The following is a 15,097-nucleotide window of genomic DNA, read 5'->3' on the forward strand; positions in this document are numbered from 1 at the left end:
GTTCTCGGGAAGCAGCTGGTACATTTACATCACTGGCTGGGAGCAGATGGGCTGGAAGCTAATCTGTGTTGGAAGAGGGCATGAACATGGCACGTTTGGAGCCCACCGCGTGAATAAGCAAACGCTCAAAAGCTGTCCTACGGCTTGCTAGAGGAAGACCCCGGACAAAATTAGCATCTTTGGAACACAGTCTGGAGATCTGAGCTTACAGTGAGCCTTCCTCAGATATTGCAACACAGGAATGTTAATACGAACCAACCCCACTCTACATGTATATTTAGAATATGCATTTAAGATATTTTCCCTGTCACTCTCCCGACTATACTGATAGAGGCTAAGAGAAGTGACAGCTTCCTTGTTAATTTTGCAAACTGTCCCTATATAAGAACAGGCTGTGTCATTCTCTCTGAGACTCACAGAGAACCTTGATAGACAGACATAAAATTCTGTCCAAACAGTGCATAGCCTCATATTCTGGGGGGGGGGGAGTTGCTCCATTCCTCCTGCTCCCCTGAGTAACTGAATTAAGCCCTCTCACTAGCTGTAGGATCCTGGGCATTTCATTGAAGCCCCGAGCCTCAGTCATCTCATCTTTGAAATGGAATCAATAAAGCCTTATCAGCCTGGTTCTGCAGAAGCTGGACCACACCATCTCTTCCAGCTTCGAGATCTGTGATTCTAGACTCTACTACCTTCCTTAACACCAGGACTTTGCACGCCTAAGCTCTGGAATGCCCCAGAAGCCCCAGGTCTCCTCTCCTACTCCATATTTAAGAAGAGTAAAATCCATCTTGCTAACTGAAGGCCTAAATCTTAATAGAAATGGCTCAAAGGGATAGTTATATTAATGACAACCAAGCTATTACAGCAAATTACATTTCACAGGAAGAAGACCAGAGAAAAATCTATGGGATGAGACCAACTGTAATAAACCGTGTAGGAATCTGGCGTCAGAGATCTGCATTTACCTGAGGCAAGGCTAAGACTTAAACTCCACTAGACCCTGAGGAGGTACAGACTTAATTTCTACAGTTTGGATCGGAGAGAAGCAACCTTGATAAAGCCTGACATCCATTAATTTATAATTTTTAAGGCCCTAATTTGAATTCCATTTCCTTTAGGTCTGGTATGCAAGAGTGTGTCAGAGCTGGTGAAGAGCAGGAAAGAGGAAGTTAGGTTTGGAACTTAGATGCTGGAGTCAAACAGGTTTGAGTCTGAACCCTAGCTCTGCCATGTAGGAGCTGTGTGACACTGGGCATGTTCCTTAACCTCTCTGAACTTCCGTATCCTCCTCTGTAAAGGAAAGACAATAGTATACTTAACTCACAGTGTTTTTATGAAGGTGGAATGAAATAATGCCTATAAGAACAAAAGACTCAATGAGTGTTAGCTATTGCTATAAATGTCGTTATTAATAGCCACTAATGATCCTGGATAAGCGTAGTTGGCAGCTCAGCACCTGTCTCCAAGAGGCTTTGCTCTTCTCATCCTGGCTTTTCTTTCCTGCTGCACTATTAGGGGCATGACATGGTACACTCCTTTCCTGCATACAGAGCTGCACAGAGTCCTGGAACATACTCTTCTTGAATGTCCAGGATCTACTGTGTAGCACATAACTCATAAGCAGCATCGTATATAATATAGGCATGGGCTTCAAGGTGTACTAGATGTATTTCTTATCATCTTGGGCATGTCATGGTGCTTCTCCAAGTCTCTATGGAAAATGAACAATGCCTGCCTTTCACCTTGCATTTCAAAAGGCTATGACATTGCTGGGTATGAATACAATACAGAAATAAAGGTACTGTTTTTTGTTGTTGCTTCTGTCACTCTTGCAAAAACTGCTGCTTTCCTATTCAACGTCTAATCTCTTCTTCTTTGTAACAGCCCCCAGGGTTGTTCATGGTGGTAATGTACTTGGTCTCTCTCACAAGTGGGCGACCATGTAACACAATGCTGGCCAATGAGTTTTAAGAAGAAATTACTGGGTGAGACATCCCAGAAAGCTCTTTAAAGGAGGGAGTCTCTGTTTGCATATTGTATTTTGCCCTTCCTGCCTGATGCTTTATGCCTAGAACTTGGATGTGATGCTGGAGTTTGAACAGCTATCTTGAGACCATGAGGTGACACATGGTGCTAATCTGAAAAGAGGAAGGAGCCTGGATTCCTGATGGCATCAAGGCAACATCATACGAGTTGTGGACTTCCTAGCCTCAGACGCTGTGTCAAATGAGAAAAAGAGAACTTTTACAGAGTTTAACCAATATAACTTGAATTTTCTACTACCTGCCATCTGATGTAATCCAAACTAATACAATCCCTTGGGGATAAAAATCCCACCTTCAAATGGTCATGGATTGCAGCAAACGATCCTAACCCTAATCCTGGCCCCCAGCCTTTGCCTGTCTGATTCTTACTTATTCTTCAATGTCATCTCAGACATGACCAATCACCTCCTGTTTTCTTGTTTCTTTTCACTAGACAGGGGACTCCTTGAGGGCAGGAGTTCTGCTGGTCCTGTTCTCTATTATATCCTCACCACAGTGCCTAGAGCAGAGTTGATGCTCAATAAATGTTTATTGAATGAAAGAGAATTCAACTCAGTTAAAGAGTCCATTTTTTTGGACCAGTCTTTCTTGATCACAGGCAAATTAGCAAAAAAGGACTTCAGACTTTACAAGAGCCATGGCAGGGGTTAAATATTTATACATATAAATAATAAATGTCCAGAAAGAAAGGAAAAGCGTAAGGGAGCTTTCTGGGTATGAGTGTTGTGGATGATGTGGTTTCTTTAAAGAATTACTTGGAGATTAATCTGATGGACACTCAATAATTCTCTCAAAAAGTAATGCAGGGAACTGCCTCATCTCTTCCATGCCCAGGAGAGATAAAAGAGCAGCTCTCTACTAGGTAGGGCCAGGAGGAAGCTGGGTTCAAGGCTGGAAAGTCACATGAAGGATGTATGTCAGGCACAGTGAGTGGAGATGTTGAGCCAGGCTGTAATGACCAACAAAACTTGTCACCCACCCACCGTTCTATAGAGTCACACCCCCCTGGATCCTCTCTCCAGCAGTAAACCCCTCCCCACCGTGTGGACAGCTAGCTGAGCCTGTGCTGCACTAAACACACTACAGAAAAGAACCCCTGAGGGAAGAGAAGGTCAGGAGAAGTTCCAGGGTAGGTCTTTGGAGAAGAAACTTCCAGGACGTTGGGTTTCAAGTTAATCAAGAAAATAACCCCAGAGAGCCTTCAGTCAGGTGTGCCAGTGACATCACATTTTCATTCAGGGCTGTTTTCAAAACTGAACAACGAGCTCTCTATCCGAGATCGTAAACACTGAAGACGGGTCAGCTTTATCATCTCCCATTTTTACTAACTGCCACGAGAGAGAAATTACAGGGCAAAGCGACTCGTCCCAAGAAACAATTCAACATGCATGTGTTTTCAAATTCTCTTCCTTCACCTCTAAAAGGTCATTTCCCAGAGGCAGAAATCATGACTTGTAGAGATTTTTCTCTCATTCTGGGCCTGGCCTCTTGTGGATCCTTGATAAATGTTATATATGCAGATGATGATATTGCAAAATGAAGATGGCGCCTTGAGGCTAACATAACTCCCACTCAGGATTAAGGAAGGAAAAGCTTTGCCTCCACACACCCTCCCACTGCTGGCCTGGGTCAAGAGACACACATCGAATTGGCCCTTGGCAGTGCCCCCACCATGACCACTGGCAGTGTCCCTTGGTTAGGAAGGCTGCCATTGGACTCAGCAAACCCATCACTCTTGTGGGAATTCTTTACAGGAGGCTCGTGTGACGGGAGTCTGCAAGCATCTAAGAGGGCAGAGGTCAACAGAATTAGCCAGAAGATTCCGAACAGTAGCTCACATGTGCAGATTTACTCCCACAGAAGACCTCTCTGGTCTGAAGTCAGAAATAGTTTTCCAAGTCATCACTGGTCTGGTCAGTCACGCATACCCACCATTGGTCCTAAATGTTTTAGTTAAGGATTTACATTCAACTTAGGGTCTGAAGTTGTAAAATAACAATGTTTACAAATGAAAATGAATTCTGCAGAAAACAGGCAGCACCCCTGACGCAGGGCTGCTGTTACTATTAGCAGTGATCCTACGGACAGGCCGTGAGCAGAGCCCTAGAAAACATTTCTGGAGCACACAGCCCTTCCTCACGGAACAACCGAAACATTCTAAATGTGATTCATTTCTGCAAGAGCCTTGTATTCAAGGAGCCACCTGCAGTAAGTCCCCATCATGCAGGTGGAGAAACCTATATGTGGGGCTTCCCGGGAAGCCAGGGACTGTCAGCTCTCCAAGACCCCGGGGAGGGTGTGTGTGCATCCTCATCAGTCTCACGGTGGCTTTCAACTAGAGTTGCACTTAAGTTCTCCATACTAGTTCTCAGCCGGCCTAGTTTCTATTCATCAAAGCGGCACTAGCGGAAGAATGTTTTTTAACTTATTGTATTTTAAACACTGAAACCAAGAATGCAAACTTTATAAACAAAGCTACCTTCTAGGGCAAACATAAGACAACCCTCCCATCCAAGCAGCCACCAACCTGGAGGCCTCACATAGACATGGAAGGAAAAACACTTGTCCCCTTGGGAGCTCTGAGTTTTCCCAGTTTAAGGGACTCCAGAGGTAGTAACTACTTCGTCTTCACATCTTTTCCAAGGGGAGGAAGAGGTCGTCTACTGGCCCAGTCACAGGCCCAAGAGAACTCTGGAGTCAGGCTCTGGATTAGCTCCAAATTCTTAATCCTGGCCAAAAGGAAAAAAAAGAAGACATGCCCAGGGAACAGGGAGGGGGAAAGGAAGTGTATATTAAGCATTTGATGACTAACAAATACAATCTATTTTTGGAAATGTTGGTTTCAACCTACTTAGGAAGCTGAAGTGTGGAGGGAGCCAAGAACGAGTGTGGAGGCCCAGCACCTTCCGGGAGAGTTTCCCCTCCACCCAGGGCTGCCCACGGCGCCTGTGAAGGCCGCGGAGGCTGCAGCTCAGAGAGGTGATGAAAGTTTGGGGTTCTTTCCTGACTTCTGTTTTGCAGACATGCATCTCATTATCAGCTGAGCGTTCATCAGGCCTTCCCCCAAGGCTTCCTTGAGGTGTCCGGGTCACTCAGCCAGCATGGGCAGGTGAATGAAATTCCCACTCCAGGCAGCGGAGGCCCTCCTGTATCACCCCTCTCCTGGGGGCTCCAGAGACGCCCCGCTGCCTCTTCCCAGCCCTTCCCTGGCACCACTGCTGTCCTGGCCTTGCTCCCAGATCCATGTGCCACCTTATCCCAATTTTTAGGGATAGCCTTGACCCCAAATCAGTTCTTGATGAGGGGATGGGGAGGGGCTGCTGTGTTTTCACTGTCTCTCCACAGGCTGCTTCTATTTCTTTCCTTGTCTCTCTCCTCTCTGCTCCTCCCCTGCAAACCTCCAGTGGTGGGCAGAAGGATGACCACCCCCCTGCAAGATGTCCACCTCCTAATCCTCAGAACCTGTGAATGTGTTACCTCACATGGCAAAAGGGATTTGCAGATATGACTAAGAATCTTGAGATCCTGAGGAAAGGATGCTGAATTATCCAGGTGGATTCACTGAGTGGATCCCAATGTAATCGTAAGTGTCCTTATATAAGAAAGGCAGGAGGATTAGAGCCACAGAAAGAGATGTGAGGATGGAAGGAGAGGAAAGAGAAAGAGGGAAAGAAGGAAAAGGAGAGAGAGACTCTACACTGCTGGCTTTAACAATGGAGAAAGAAGGGGGATGGGTAGAGCTCAGTGGCAGAGCACACGTTTAGTGTGCATGATGTCCCGGGTTCAATCCCCAGTCCCTCCATTAAAAAGTAAAAATAAAAAAATGAAGATGGAGAAAGAGGCCACCAGCCAAGGAAGGCGGGTAGCCTCTGGAAGCTGAAAGGGATTCTCCCCTAGAGCCAAAAGGAACTACCTTCCCAAGCCCTTGATGTCAGTGAGACCCTCGTTGGACTTCTGACCCTCGGAACTGTAAGGTAACACACTTGAGTTGTTTTAAGCCACTAAGTTTGTGATCACTGGTTACAGCAGCAGTAAGAAATGAATACAGCACCCCAACACAGATGCATAGGTGGCAAAAGACGGGCACATGGGGAGGGAGGTCTATTAGGGCCTTTTCTCCTCCCCATGCTCCTCAGCCCCCTACCCCATTGTGGCCCCAGACTTGGCCCTGGCCCTGCACCAGCACCTGTCGGCATCCACCTCACCTCTGACCCCAGACCAACTCCCCTGCAGACAACGCCTCTCCTCCCTGGGCAAAACTTGCAGCAGAGGTCACAAATAGACTCCCTTGCCCCTTCTCCTCTGCCTGCACTTCCTTCTGGGCCATCAGAGAAGAGGTGCATCCTAGTTTAAACAAACACCAACAACAGCAGAGGCTCAGAGGCAGCCCACCAGCCTGAGTTAGATGCGTCTGGCTCAACATCTAGGGGAGAAAAGTGAGTTCACCGAAGTACTCAGCATGGAAACCACGTGCATAGCATTACACCCAGGCCACTGCTTTGGACACAAACGTCCACGTTAGAGAATCCGCATGTCTCCAAAGACAAAGACTCAGCTTCATGACTGGAGGAATGTGACCTTTAGATAAAAACACCTGCACCTGCCTCTTTCCCTTGTCAGAACAGGAACCAAGATAAACACCAGCTTCCAAATTTCCTCTTACAAAATAACTGTGGCATTACTGTTCGCGCTTTATTAAGCGTCTTAAGTGCTCTAAGAGAGTACCTCACGTGCATGAGACCCGGGCAGCCGCTGAGGCCGTCCACACGAAGAATGTCAGGAACAGGACGGTGTGAGTGGACAAAATGAGAGGCAGACAGGTGGAGCGGTGATGTCGGCCACCAGCAGGGGTGGTCCGACCACTGGCTGAAAAATTTGCAGAACAAATAGGTCGGAGGACAAACGTTTTCTAAATTTCTCCTTTTGAAAACTTAGTTGAAAATACCTCACATCTCCCCAAAGGACAGGTGGGTTTTGCCAATTCCCATAAAGAGGAAATTTTAATACTCATGGGCCAAACAGGGAGATATTTTTTTCTCAGGTAAAAAACAAGCCATGTCCACCAGGACACCTTTTGGGGAAACAGGAGCCTCAGAGCAAGCTGCTCATCAGATCTTTCCAGTATCTTTCACATTTCAAATGCACACAAATGAAATAAGCTAGTCACAGAGGACAAACATTGAATGATGCTTCTTCTATGAGGTTCCCAGAGCAATCAAATCATAGAGACAGGAAGTAGAATGGTGGTTTACATCGGCTGGAGACGAGGGAATGGGGAGGTTATTTTGTTTGGGTTTGGTTTGGTTTTTTGTTTGTTTTTTTTAATGGATATGACATTTTAGTTCTGGAAGATGAAAAAAATTCTGGAGATGGATGGTGGTGATGGATGCACAATGTGAATGTGTTTAGTGCCAACTGAACTGTACACTTAAAAATGCTTAAAATGGTAAATTTATATTACGTATATTTTACCAAAAAATTCCTATAAACACCCCACCCCCCAAACTCTACCTCCTGCTGTTTTCTCACACTGAACTACAGCCATAAACACCTAAAGCGTGTCTTATTTTGAATGAATCCTTTCCTTGGTTGCAAAGCAGAACGCAGAGAAAGCGCCCAGGCCGGAACAACCCGCCCTTCCAGCGGCGCCGCGAGGGCGGGGCTTCTCGGGATTGGCCGCCCGGGAGGCCCTCCCTACCTGGTTTGAAAGTGATGCTCAAGGTCGTAGCGCTGTAGCACCTCGTCGCAGTGCTCCGTGAACGGGCAGGTCACCAGCAGCTTGTTGAGGAGCTTGTTGACCAGGATGCTGGATTTCTTGCAGTGCTGCAGAACCAGAGGCTTGCGATCCACGGGGCAGAAGTCCTTCTCCACCAGGAAGTTGGTGAGGCAGAGCGTGCAGTAGGTGTGTCCGCAGGGAGTGTCCAGAGGGTCCAGCAAAGCTTGAAGGCAGATGTGGCAAATGAGGTCATCGTCCACGTCTTCTGTGTAGGTGTAGAAATGGTTTTCCTCGGGCGAGTGGGCTTGGCCGCACACCACGCACAGGGGTGCGGGGCTGGGATCTGGGTCATCGGCAGGATCTGCCTGGCTCATGGTCGACTGGGTCGGGGCGGGGCAGTATGACCGGAAGCCAACCCACGAAAACACAGCTTCTTCGGGAGCAAATCAAGGTCTTCCCAGAGCCATCCACTAACCTGAAAGAGAATAAGACAGCTCATCTTGGATTGCACAGCACGCTGAATACGCGGCTTGTTATGAACGTGAGGCAGGGCTGCCGGTGGCCAGAAGTGAGTGGTGACTCAGAAGCCAGGGCTGAGTGCCCACTCGGGTGACTGACATGGCCCGGGGCCAGCGTCTTTGCCTCCTTCTGCCTCAGTTTAACCACCTATCCCAGCAGCAACCACGTTTACCTTTAACAACCTCATGTTGATGTGGTGAAAATCCTTTGGGTAACATCTGGGAAATGCCCAGAAATACACTCTAAGAAATGTAATTTGTTAACTAAAAAGACCAGTGATTTATAAAGTTCTCTGTCAGAGAAGGACAAGAAGAAAAGCTGTTAACAGTCTGATGGCTGTCTCTTAGCTTCCCCACCCTTCTCCAAAACTCAGAATATATAGGACCTCGGAGTCTTCAACTAAATCATCTGAGAAGTTGAGGCTGCTGTATGTTTCTGAAGATAAAGGCAGTGTTTTCTTCTACATGCATTTCATTTACTCAGTCACTTAGTGGTAAAGTGGGTTCTGGAGCCACACCACCTGGGCCAGTCCCGCCACTACTGCGGGCCAATGATTTAAGCTTCTGTTCCCACATCTGTACAATGGGGATAAAAATAGCCTACTTCATAGGATTATTGTGAGGATTAAGAGATATGAGACATAAAGCTCTTAGAATTGTCCCTGGAATATAGTAAGTGCACATTGAATATTAACTATCCTTACATAATGTATATTTGTTACTGAATTCATTCTGTCTCCAGTCTAGCTCTGTTGGCTTGGAAACTAAAAGCTGAAGTTTCTATAAAGGGGGGTGTGTGTGTGTGCGCGCGCGCACGCGCGTGTGCGCGCGCCTGACTGCCTTTGTTCTAATCATCTCTTTTATTCAAAAAAATATATATATATATATTTCAAACTAGGAGTGTACTATCCCAGCATGTAACTCCCTTTGGTATATAAGTTTAAGATAGAGTGTTTAACATGCCTGATTAACATGACTTCCTGGATAATCAGTCAATAAAGATTTTTTTTTTGGCCTTCAATCATCTTTATTAATGAGCTGCAGTAGAATGAGATTTGTAACAATGAGAATCATAAACATCTCTGTTTTCAGTAAACATTTTTTGAGCACCAACTTGAGCTAGGTAGTGAGTTGGCTGTGGAAGAGACCTTCAAGAGAGATTTAAAGGACATGCCTGCCCTCATGGAGTCCCCAGTCCAGGGAAGGTGGACGTGAACACTATAATCAGAAGTCCAGATAAGCAGTGCAAAGGCAGGTAAGTGCTAGGAGACTCTGGGTCGACTCTCAGGACAATTAAGAATCCCGCAGCTACCCCTATCCCTATCCCCCAACTCAACTTCCTAATTTTCTGAAAGTAAATAAAACGACTTTCAGCTTTCCACGGGGATATAAAGACACATGAATAACCTAACAGGAAACTAGCCACGTTTGGAAATAGCACAGCAGTCATAAACTGTGTTAGTTTTTTCTTTTCCAAATAAAGTCCGAGGTTGTTTGTACAAACAGAGACTTATCTGAAAAAGAAAATCCATCGACTTCAAACTTTCACTGAGTCAGCTTCATGTTTACATTTCTGGGCTGCACTAATACGCCTGGAAGCACAGTCTGGTCAAGAGGTGGAAGTAAAAGGCCCTGAATGTGAAAGCATGTAGGAATCACAGCATTTTATTTAGCATCCAAAGAGCCCATGGAAGGCTAAGGCAGAGGGTGCAGGTGAGGGTGAAGTTGTTTCTAGCTCAGTTTCATGGAAACCTACACAGCTGCTGTGTGTCCTTCAGGCTGATAGAAGGTACTGGAACCTCACAGGAAGTGCTTTAAGGGGCATGAAAAACAGTGGAAAAATAAACACGAGAATGGAAATGGGCCACCCAAAAGATTATCATCTACTCTAGGAAAGGAAGTTCACGTATTTTGAACTAAAACACTAGATCTTTTAAATTGTAAGAGTTTTGTCGAATACTTCCATGGGTTTGGGTTCTGTCTGTTCTTTCTCGCTGTGCTGGGCCTGAGAGTGACAGGAGTGCTCTGGTCGAACTACTGAAAAAACGTCACAATTCTGGGCCATTCCTTTATCGGTGAAATGGCCAGATTTTTGGTTTGTACACTGTGCTCTGGAAGGTGTGTCAGAGGCCTCAGGGTCTTCCAGAAAAGGAAAGGAGGGATGGTGGGCTGTCTCCACTTCTCCATCCCGCCCAGTCCCAGCTCCACTTTTATCTCACACATCAGCTTCCTCATAATATTTTCTTCAAAGAACCCTGGCTTAACGAAAATAAAAGCAAACAACCAGACTAGATACTATGAAATCCCTTTCAGAAACGGAGTCCTATGGTTCTGTGCTAATAAAGTAGAGGTGTTTTATTTTGGGGTGGTTGGCTTTTGGGAAAATCTCTTTTTTTTTCTTTCTGACACACTTTTGAGCATTTACCATGTGCAGGCACTATGCTGGGGCCTTAGATATATTATGTTATTTAATCTTTACAAATCCCCAGGGGTTTTGTTTTGGTTTTTTTTCATTTAACAAATGAGGAAACAGGTGAAGCAGGTAAGAAACTTGCCAGTCACACCAAAAAACAAAAAACAAAAAACCCAGAGTAACTGCTGACTCCAGTTACTGCTCTTACACATTTTGCTGCTTTTCTCCTGGCATCTTTCTTGACTGTGACCAGTCAGAATCCCAAAATGTGACCAACTAAATATAGGAGCCCCAGGAAATTAGAAGGTTAAAAATCTCTTTCGGCCTCCTTGCAAGGGGGACCCCCCTTTCCCAAGGTCTCTGAATGAAAGGGCTCTGACTTTACTGAGTGTAAGATGCCTGAGGAAGGGTGAATGGACAGGGACAAGCAAAAATGGCTGGTTTTAGCTCCAACACCAATTCATTTTTCTTTTCTTCCTTTTTTTCTCTGAGAGCAATTTGAATTCTCGGGCACTTACTCATGTGAGTAAACCAGATTCTTCACATAATATTAATGTAAACATCACTGTATATATTTTCCAACTTTGCTTTAGACTAAATAAAGCCTATATGAATAGACACAGATGAGAGAGTTGGCTGAAAAAGCAATTTGGGGCTCCAAAGAAAAAAACTAGGTAGACTTTAAAAAATATGATTAATATCATTTACCTGATGTTTCTTAGTTCCAGTTTACATCTTATTAGCATGTACGATGGATCATGTTTTTAGACATGTATTTATCTTGCTGAGGGACTGAGAAGAAATTATCAAAAATCATTAAGGCTTCAAAAGTAAACAATTTTCTCCCCTAAAAGTGAGCGCGAGGGCCTGTCAGCTTTGAGTGCATCCTCGGTGCTCAGTGTGTGGGCACGCTGGCCCTGGCTGAGAGGAGGAGGGAGCCACAGTGGGGCTTCTTTGCAGTTTGGAGTAAGAAAGAGCAGGAAGTGGGTTCTCTCCTCGGGTGTGTGTAGGGTGGTGGGGGCGGAGACCTTACACCTCCTTGGTAGGCCCTGTTATGGCTCAGGAACCAACCTTCCTCCTTCCTCTCTGATTTGGGGTGGAATAGAGGCCTGAGGTGACTTTCAGAGAGAAGTGTCGTCCACCAATGTCGTGCTGGAAAGTACCACGAAAAGTAAAAATCTCCCTCAATCCCCACTTCCTTTCCCATTCGTTTATCTTGCTGGAAATCGCTACAGAAGTTCTTCTCCCTAACTTGCAAATTCTACACTTTCCTGATAACAAAGGTGCATTTCAGAGCAAAAGTGAGTCAGCAGTGTCTGCAACCGAGAGGGTCTTCAGAGGGCGTATGTACACTGACTCCTGCACTGGAAAAATCCGGTAGACTGAAGACTTAAAAGCCTTAAGCACAGCCTTTGGGAGGGAGATTAAGAGGTACAAACTTCCAGCTCCAAAATGAATGACTCAGAGAGACCCACTTCAGAGCTAGAGACGCATGCAGGCTGAAAGTAAGGGGATGGACAAAGAAAGATGGACTAGCAATTCTTATCTCAGACACAATAGATTTTAAGAAAACAAAATGACTTCAGGGGATGAAATGGACAGTGTGGGATATATAGTCAGTAATGATGTAATGGCTTCATAGGGTGACATTTTGTAACTAGACTTATCGTGGTGATCATTTTGTAATGCACAGAAATATCAAATCACTATGTAGTGCACTAGGAGCTAACACAGTGTTTGTTGTAGGTCAATTATACTTCCATAAATGAGCAAACTCATAGAAAAATAGATCAGAAATGTAGTTACCAGAGGGGGGGGAGGGGAACTGGATGAAAGAGGTGAAAAGATAGAAACGTCTGGTTGTAACACACGTATGTAATAGGGAAGGAACGTACAGCATGATTAATATAATCAACACTGCTGTGTGTTACATGTGAAAATTAAGAGAGTAAATCCTAAGAGTTCTCATCACAAGGGAAGAATACGTTTTTCTTCTATTTTGTGGCTTTATGAGATGATGAATGTTCACTGAACGAATTGTGGTAATCATTTCATGATGTATGTACATCAGATCATTATGCTGTACACTTCAAACTTATACAGTGCTGTATGTTGATTACATCTCAATAAAATTGGGTGGAAAAAAATCACACACAAAAAGAACAGCCTTTGGGATACAGCCTGTTTGGAAGCAGAAAAAATTTTGCATGAGATAATCTACAAGAACAATGGGGTCTCTGGTGGCCATTGTCCCACTAATTTTCCTTTAAATGCACACTGGCTTTACAAAAAGTGGTTATCTGATGTAGTCAGAATAAACCATATACAGCACTGGAAAAGTGATGGATAAACATGTCACCTGGCATGCTGCGCAGACAATTTCACATTTTCCTCCTACTGAAGGGACTTGACTCCAGAGCATCCCTTGAATAGGTGCATGAGTCACAGCTTTCCAACAATAGTAATGGGACCTCATGATATTCAAAAGAATCTGTCCTTGTAGTCAAATGGCAATGTGTCCTGCATTGGTACTTTAACCTTGACAAACATGAAACATGATAGCCATAGGCTCTTTAGGTTGAAAGGGAGCCTTGAGAAATGGTCCTTAAATGAAACAGGACTTTATTTCCTTATAAAATAGATCATTCTGCCTTTGAATAGCTCTAACCTACTAGTGAGGGAAAGTCCATGTATTGACCCAAAATTCACCCCCCTAGACCTCACCCACTACCTCCATGGGTCCCATTTAGAATATGTCTAATTCCTTAAATCCTTCAATTATTTGAGGGCAGACTCCAAGTGCCCCCTAGGTACAGCAGCCTGAAGTGTATCCGACCTTCCTTCAGGTTTGCAGACTCCAAGAGCCCGACTGCACTCTTCTGCAAGCTCCCCAATTTATCAGCGTCCTTCCTGCAATCTATGGATAGCATGAACCCCAGGTCTCCAGGACAAAGTGAAGTGGGAGTAACTAACCACTCCCAGAGCCAAAGACTGCATCTGCTCCCCGGGCAGCAGTGCACACCCGGGCTGGTACTGCAGTCCTGCCAGAGCTGAGCAGGGAACGCTGCCCTGAGGCCTAGAGGAAGCTATCAGCAATTCTTGGCCATAGACGGGGAAAAGAATCAAGACTAATAGAAAGGTGGATGCTTTTAAAAGCAAAATCAAATGCTAGGAACACAGTTTAGAAAATGCAAAGATATTTAGAGGCATTAGGTAGATTTATACAAACAGAATGAAGGCCTCAATGGCTAAGCGGTTCCAGTATTGGAATTCTCAGCATATAATCTGATTCAAAGAACGAATGGTATTTGGGGAATTTGGGGCTCTGCCATTTGTTTGTAAGCATTCCTTTATGTTGACAACTCTTGTTCTAAAATGTCCTGACATAAATAACACAAGAGAAATGGAAACCATTTCAACAAATGGTAAATCAAAGAGAATTCTTCTCATCCAGAGCATAAACATCAATGAGCCTTCACCGACATTCACTAATAAATGAAAAAATTAAAACACTGACAGGCCTAGGGCAGCTGATGGGGGGGGGGCAAGCAAAGGGATAAACTGGAAGTCCCACAGCTCCAGATGCTCCTTTCCCCTTCCCTCCCACAGTTAAAAAAAAAAAAGATACACAAGTGCTCGACAAGGAAAGTGTCCTCAGAGGCTTTACCAGTCAGTCACCTTGGACCATTAGGGTTCTCCCCTTATCTGCCAGAAAGCATTGCTTATGGAAAATTTCTACTTCTCCTGTGACAAACATGGTCCTAAAAATCCACTGAAGACAGTCTTAAGTAACAGATACACTTATCCCACCAGTGCCATGTGACCCACATTGCAGCCTAGGGCAAAAGGAAACCTGAGTCCTAATATACACGTTTTCTGTATTTTTTAGTGGTTAAATTGTTTTTCCTAGATCATTAAGGTAGTTGGGAAAAAAAAGTGAGAAACATGAAAACTATGTGTTCAATACATACATACAGTATTATTTTGAATTTAAATATTTTACTTATACTAAAACCAGAATTTTTTCCTCCATAGTTTTACTTTCCTGGCTTTAAAGGAAACAAGGCCATCAGTACTGTTTTCCAAATCTACCTCTTTGCTTGTCTGATTTTCAACTGAGGAAATTGCCAGGTTTGACTAATCATCTTGAATAATTTAAAATTTTTGATCTTTTATCATGGATTTTTTGCATTAATTTTGGTTTTTTAAAATACTATTTTAAAATATTACTTATCGTGACTACTAAGTTTTTGGGGTTTTTTTTTAATTCAAGTATAGTCAATTTACTTGACTATAGTTTCTAGTGTACAGCATAGTGATTCAGTTATATGTATTCTTTTTCATATTCCTTTTCATTACAGGTTACTACAAGCCCAATATAGTTACCTGTGCTATATAGTAG

At 44.4% G+C, this 15,097-nt stretch overlaps 1 protein-coding gene across 7 annotated transcripts in view; it reads right to left on the reverse strand.

Annotated features, from left to right (window-relative positions):
• The window catches only part of LNX1 (ligand of numb-protein X 1), a 167,578-nt gene that overhangs the window by 87,687 nt on the left and 64,794 nt on the right, over positions 1-15,097 (reverse strand). For all 7 annotated transcript variants that reach the window (XM_014567109.2, XM_014567108.2, XM_032497408.1 and 4 more), the window contains one exon: positions 7,747-8,239. In XM_014567109.2, the coding sequence (XP_014422595.1) occupies positions 7,747-8,138 (392 nt within the window). In that variant the 5' untranslated portion in view covers positions 8,139-8,239. The remainder of the gene's footprint in view (positions 1-7,746; positions 8,240-15,097) is intronic.

The sequence above is a fragment of the Camelus ferus genome, chromosome 2, assembly GCF_009834535.1.
Source record: "Camelus ferus isolate YT-003-E chromosome 2, BCGSAC_Cfer_1.0, whole genome shotgun sequence".
In the NCBI taxonomy this organism is placed as follows: Eukaryota; Metazoa; Chordata; class Mammalia; order Artiodactyla; family Camelidae; genus Camelus; species Camelus ferus.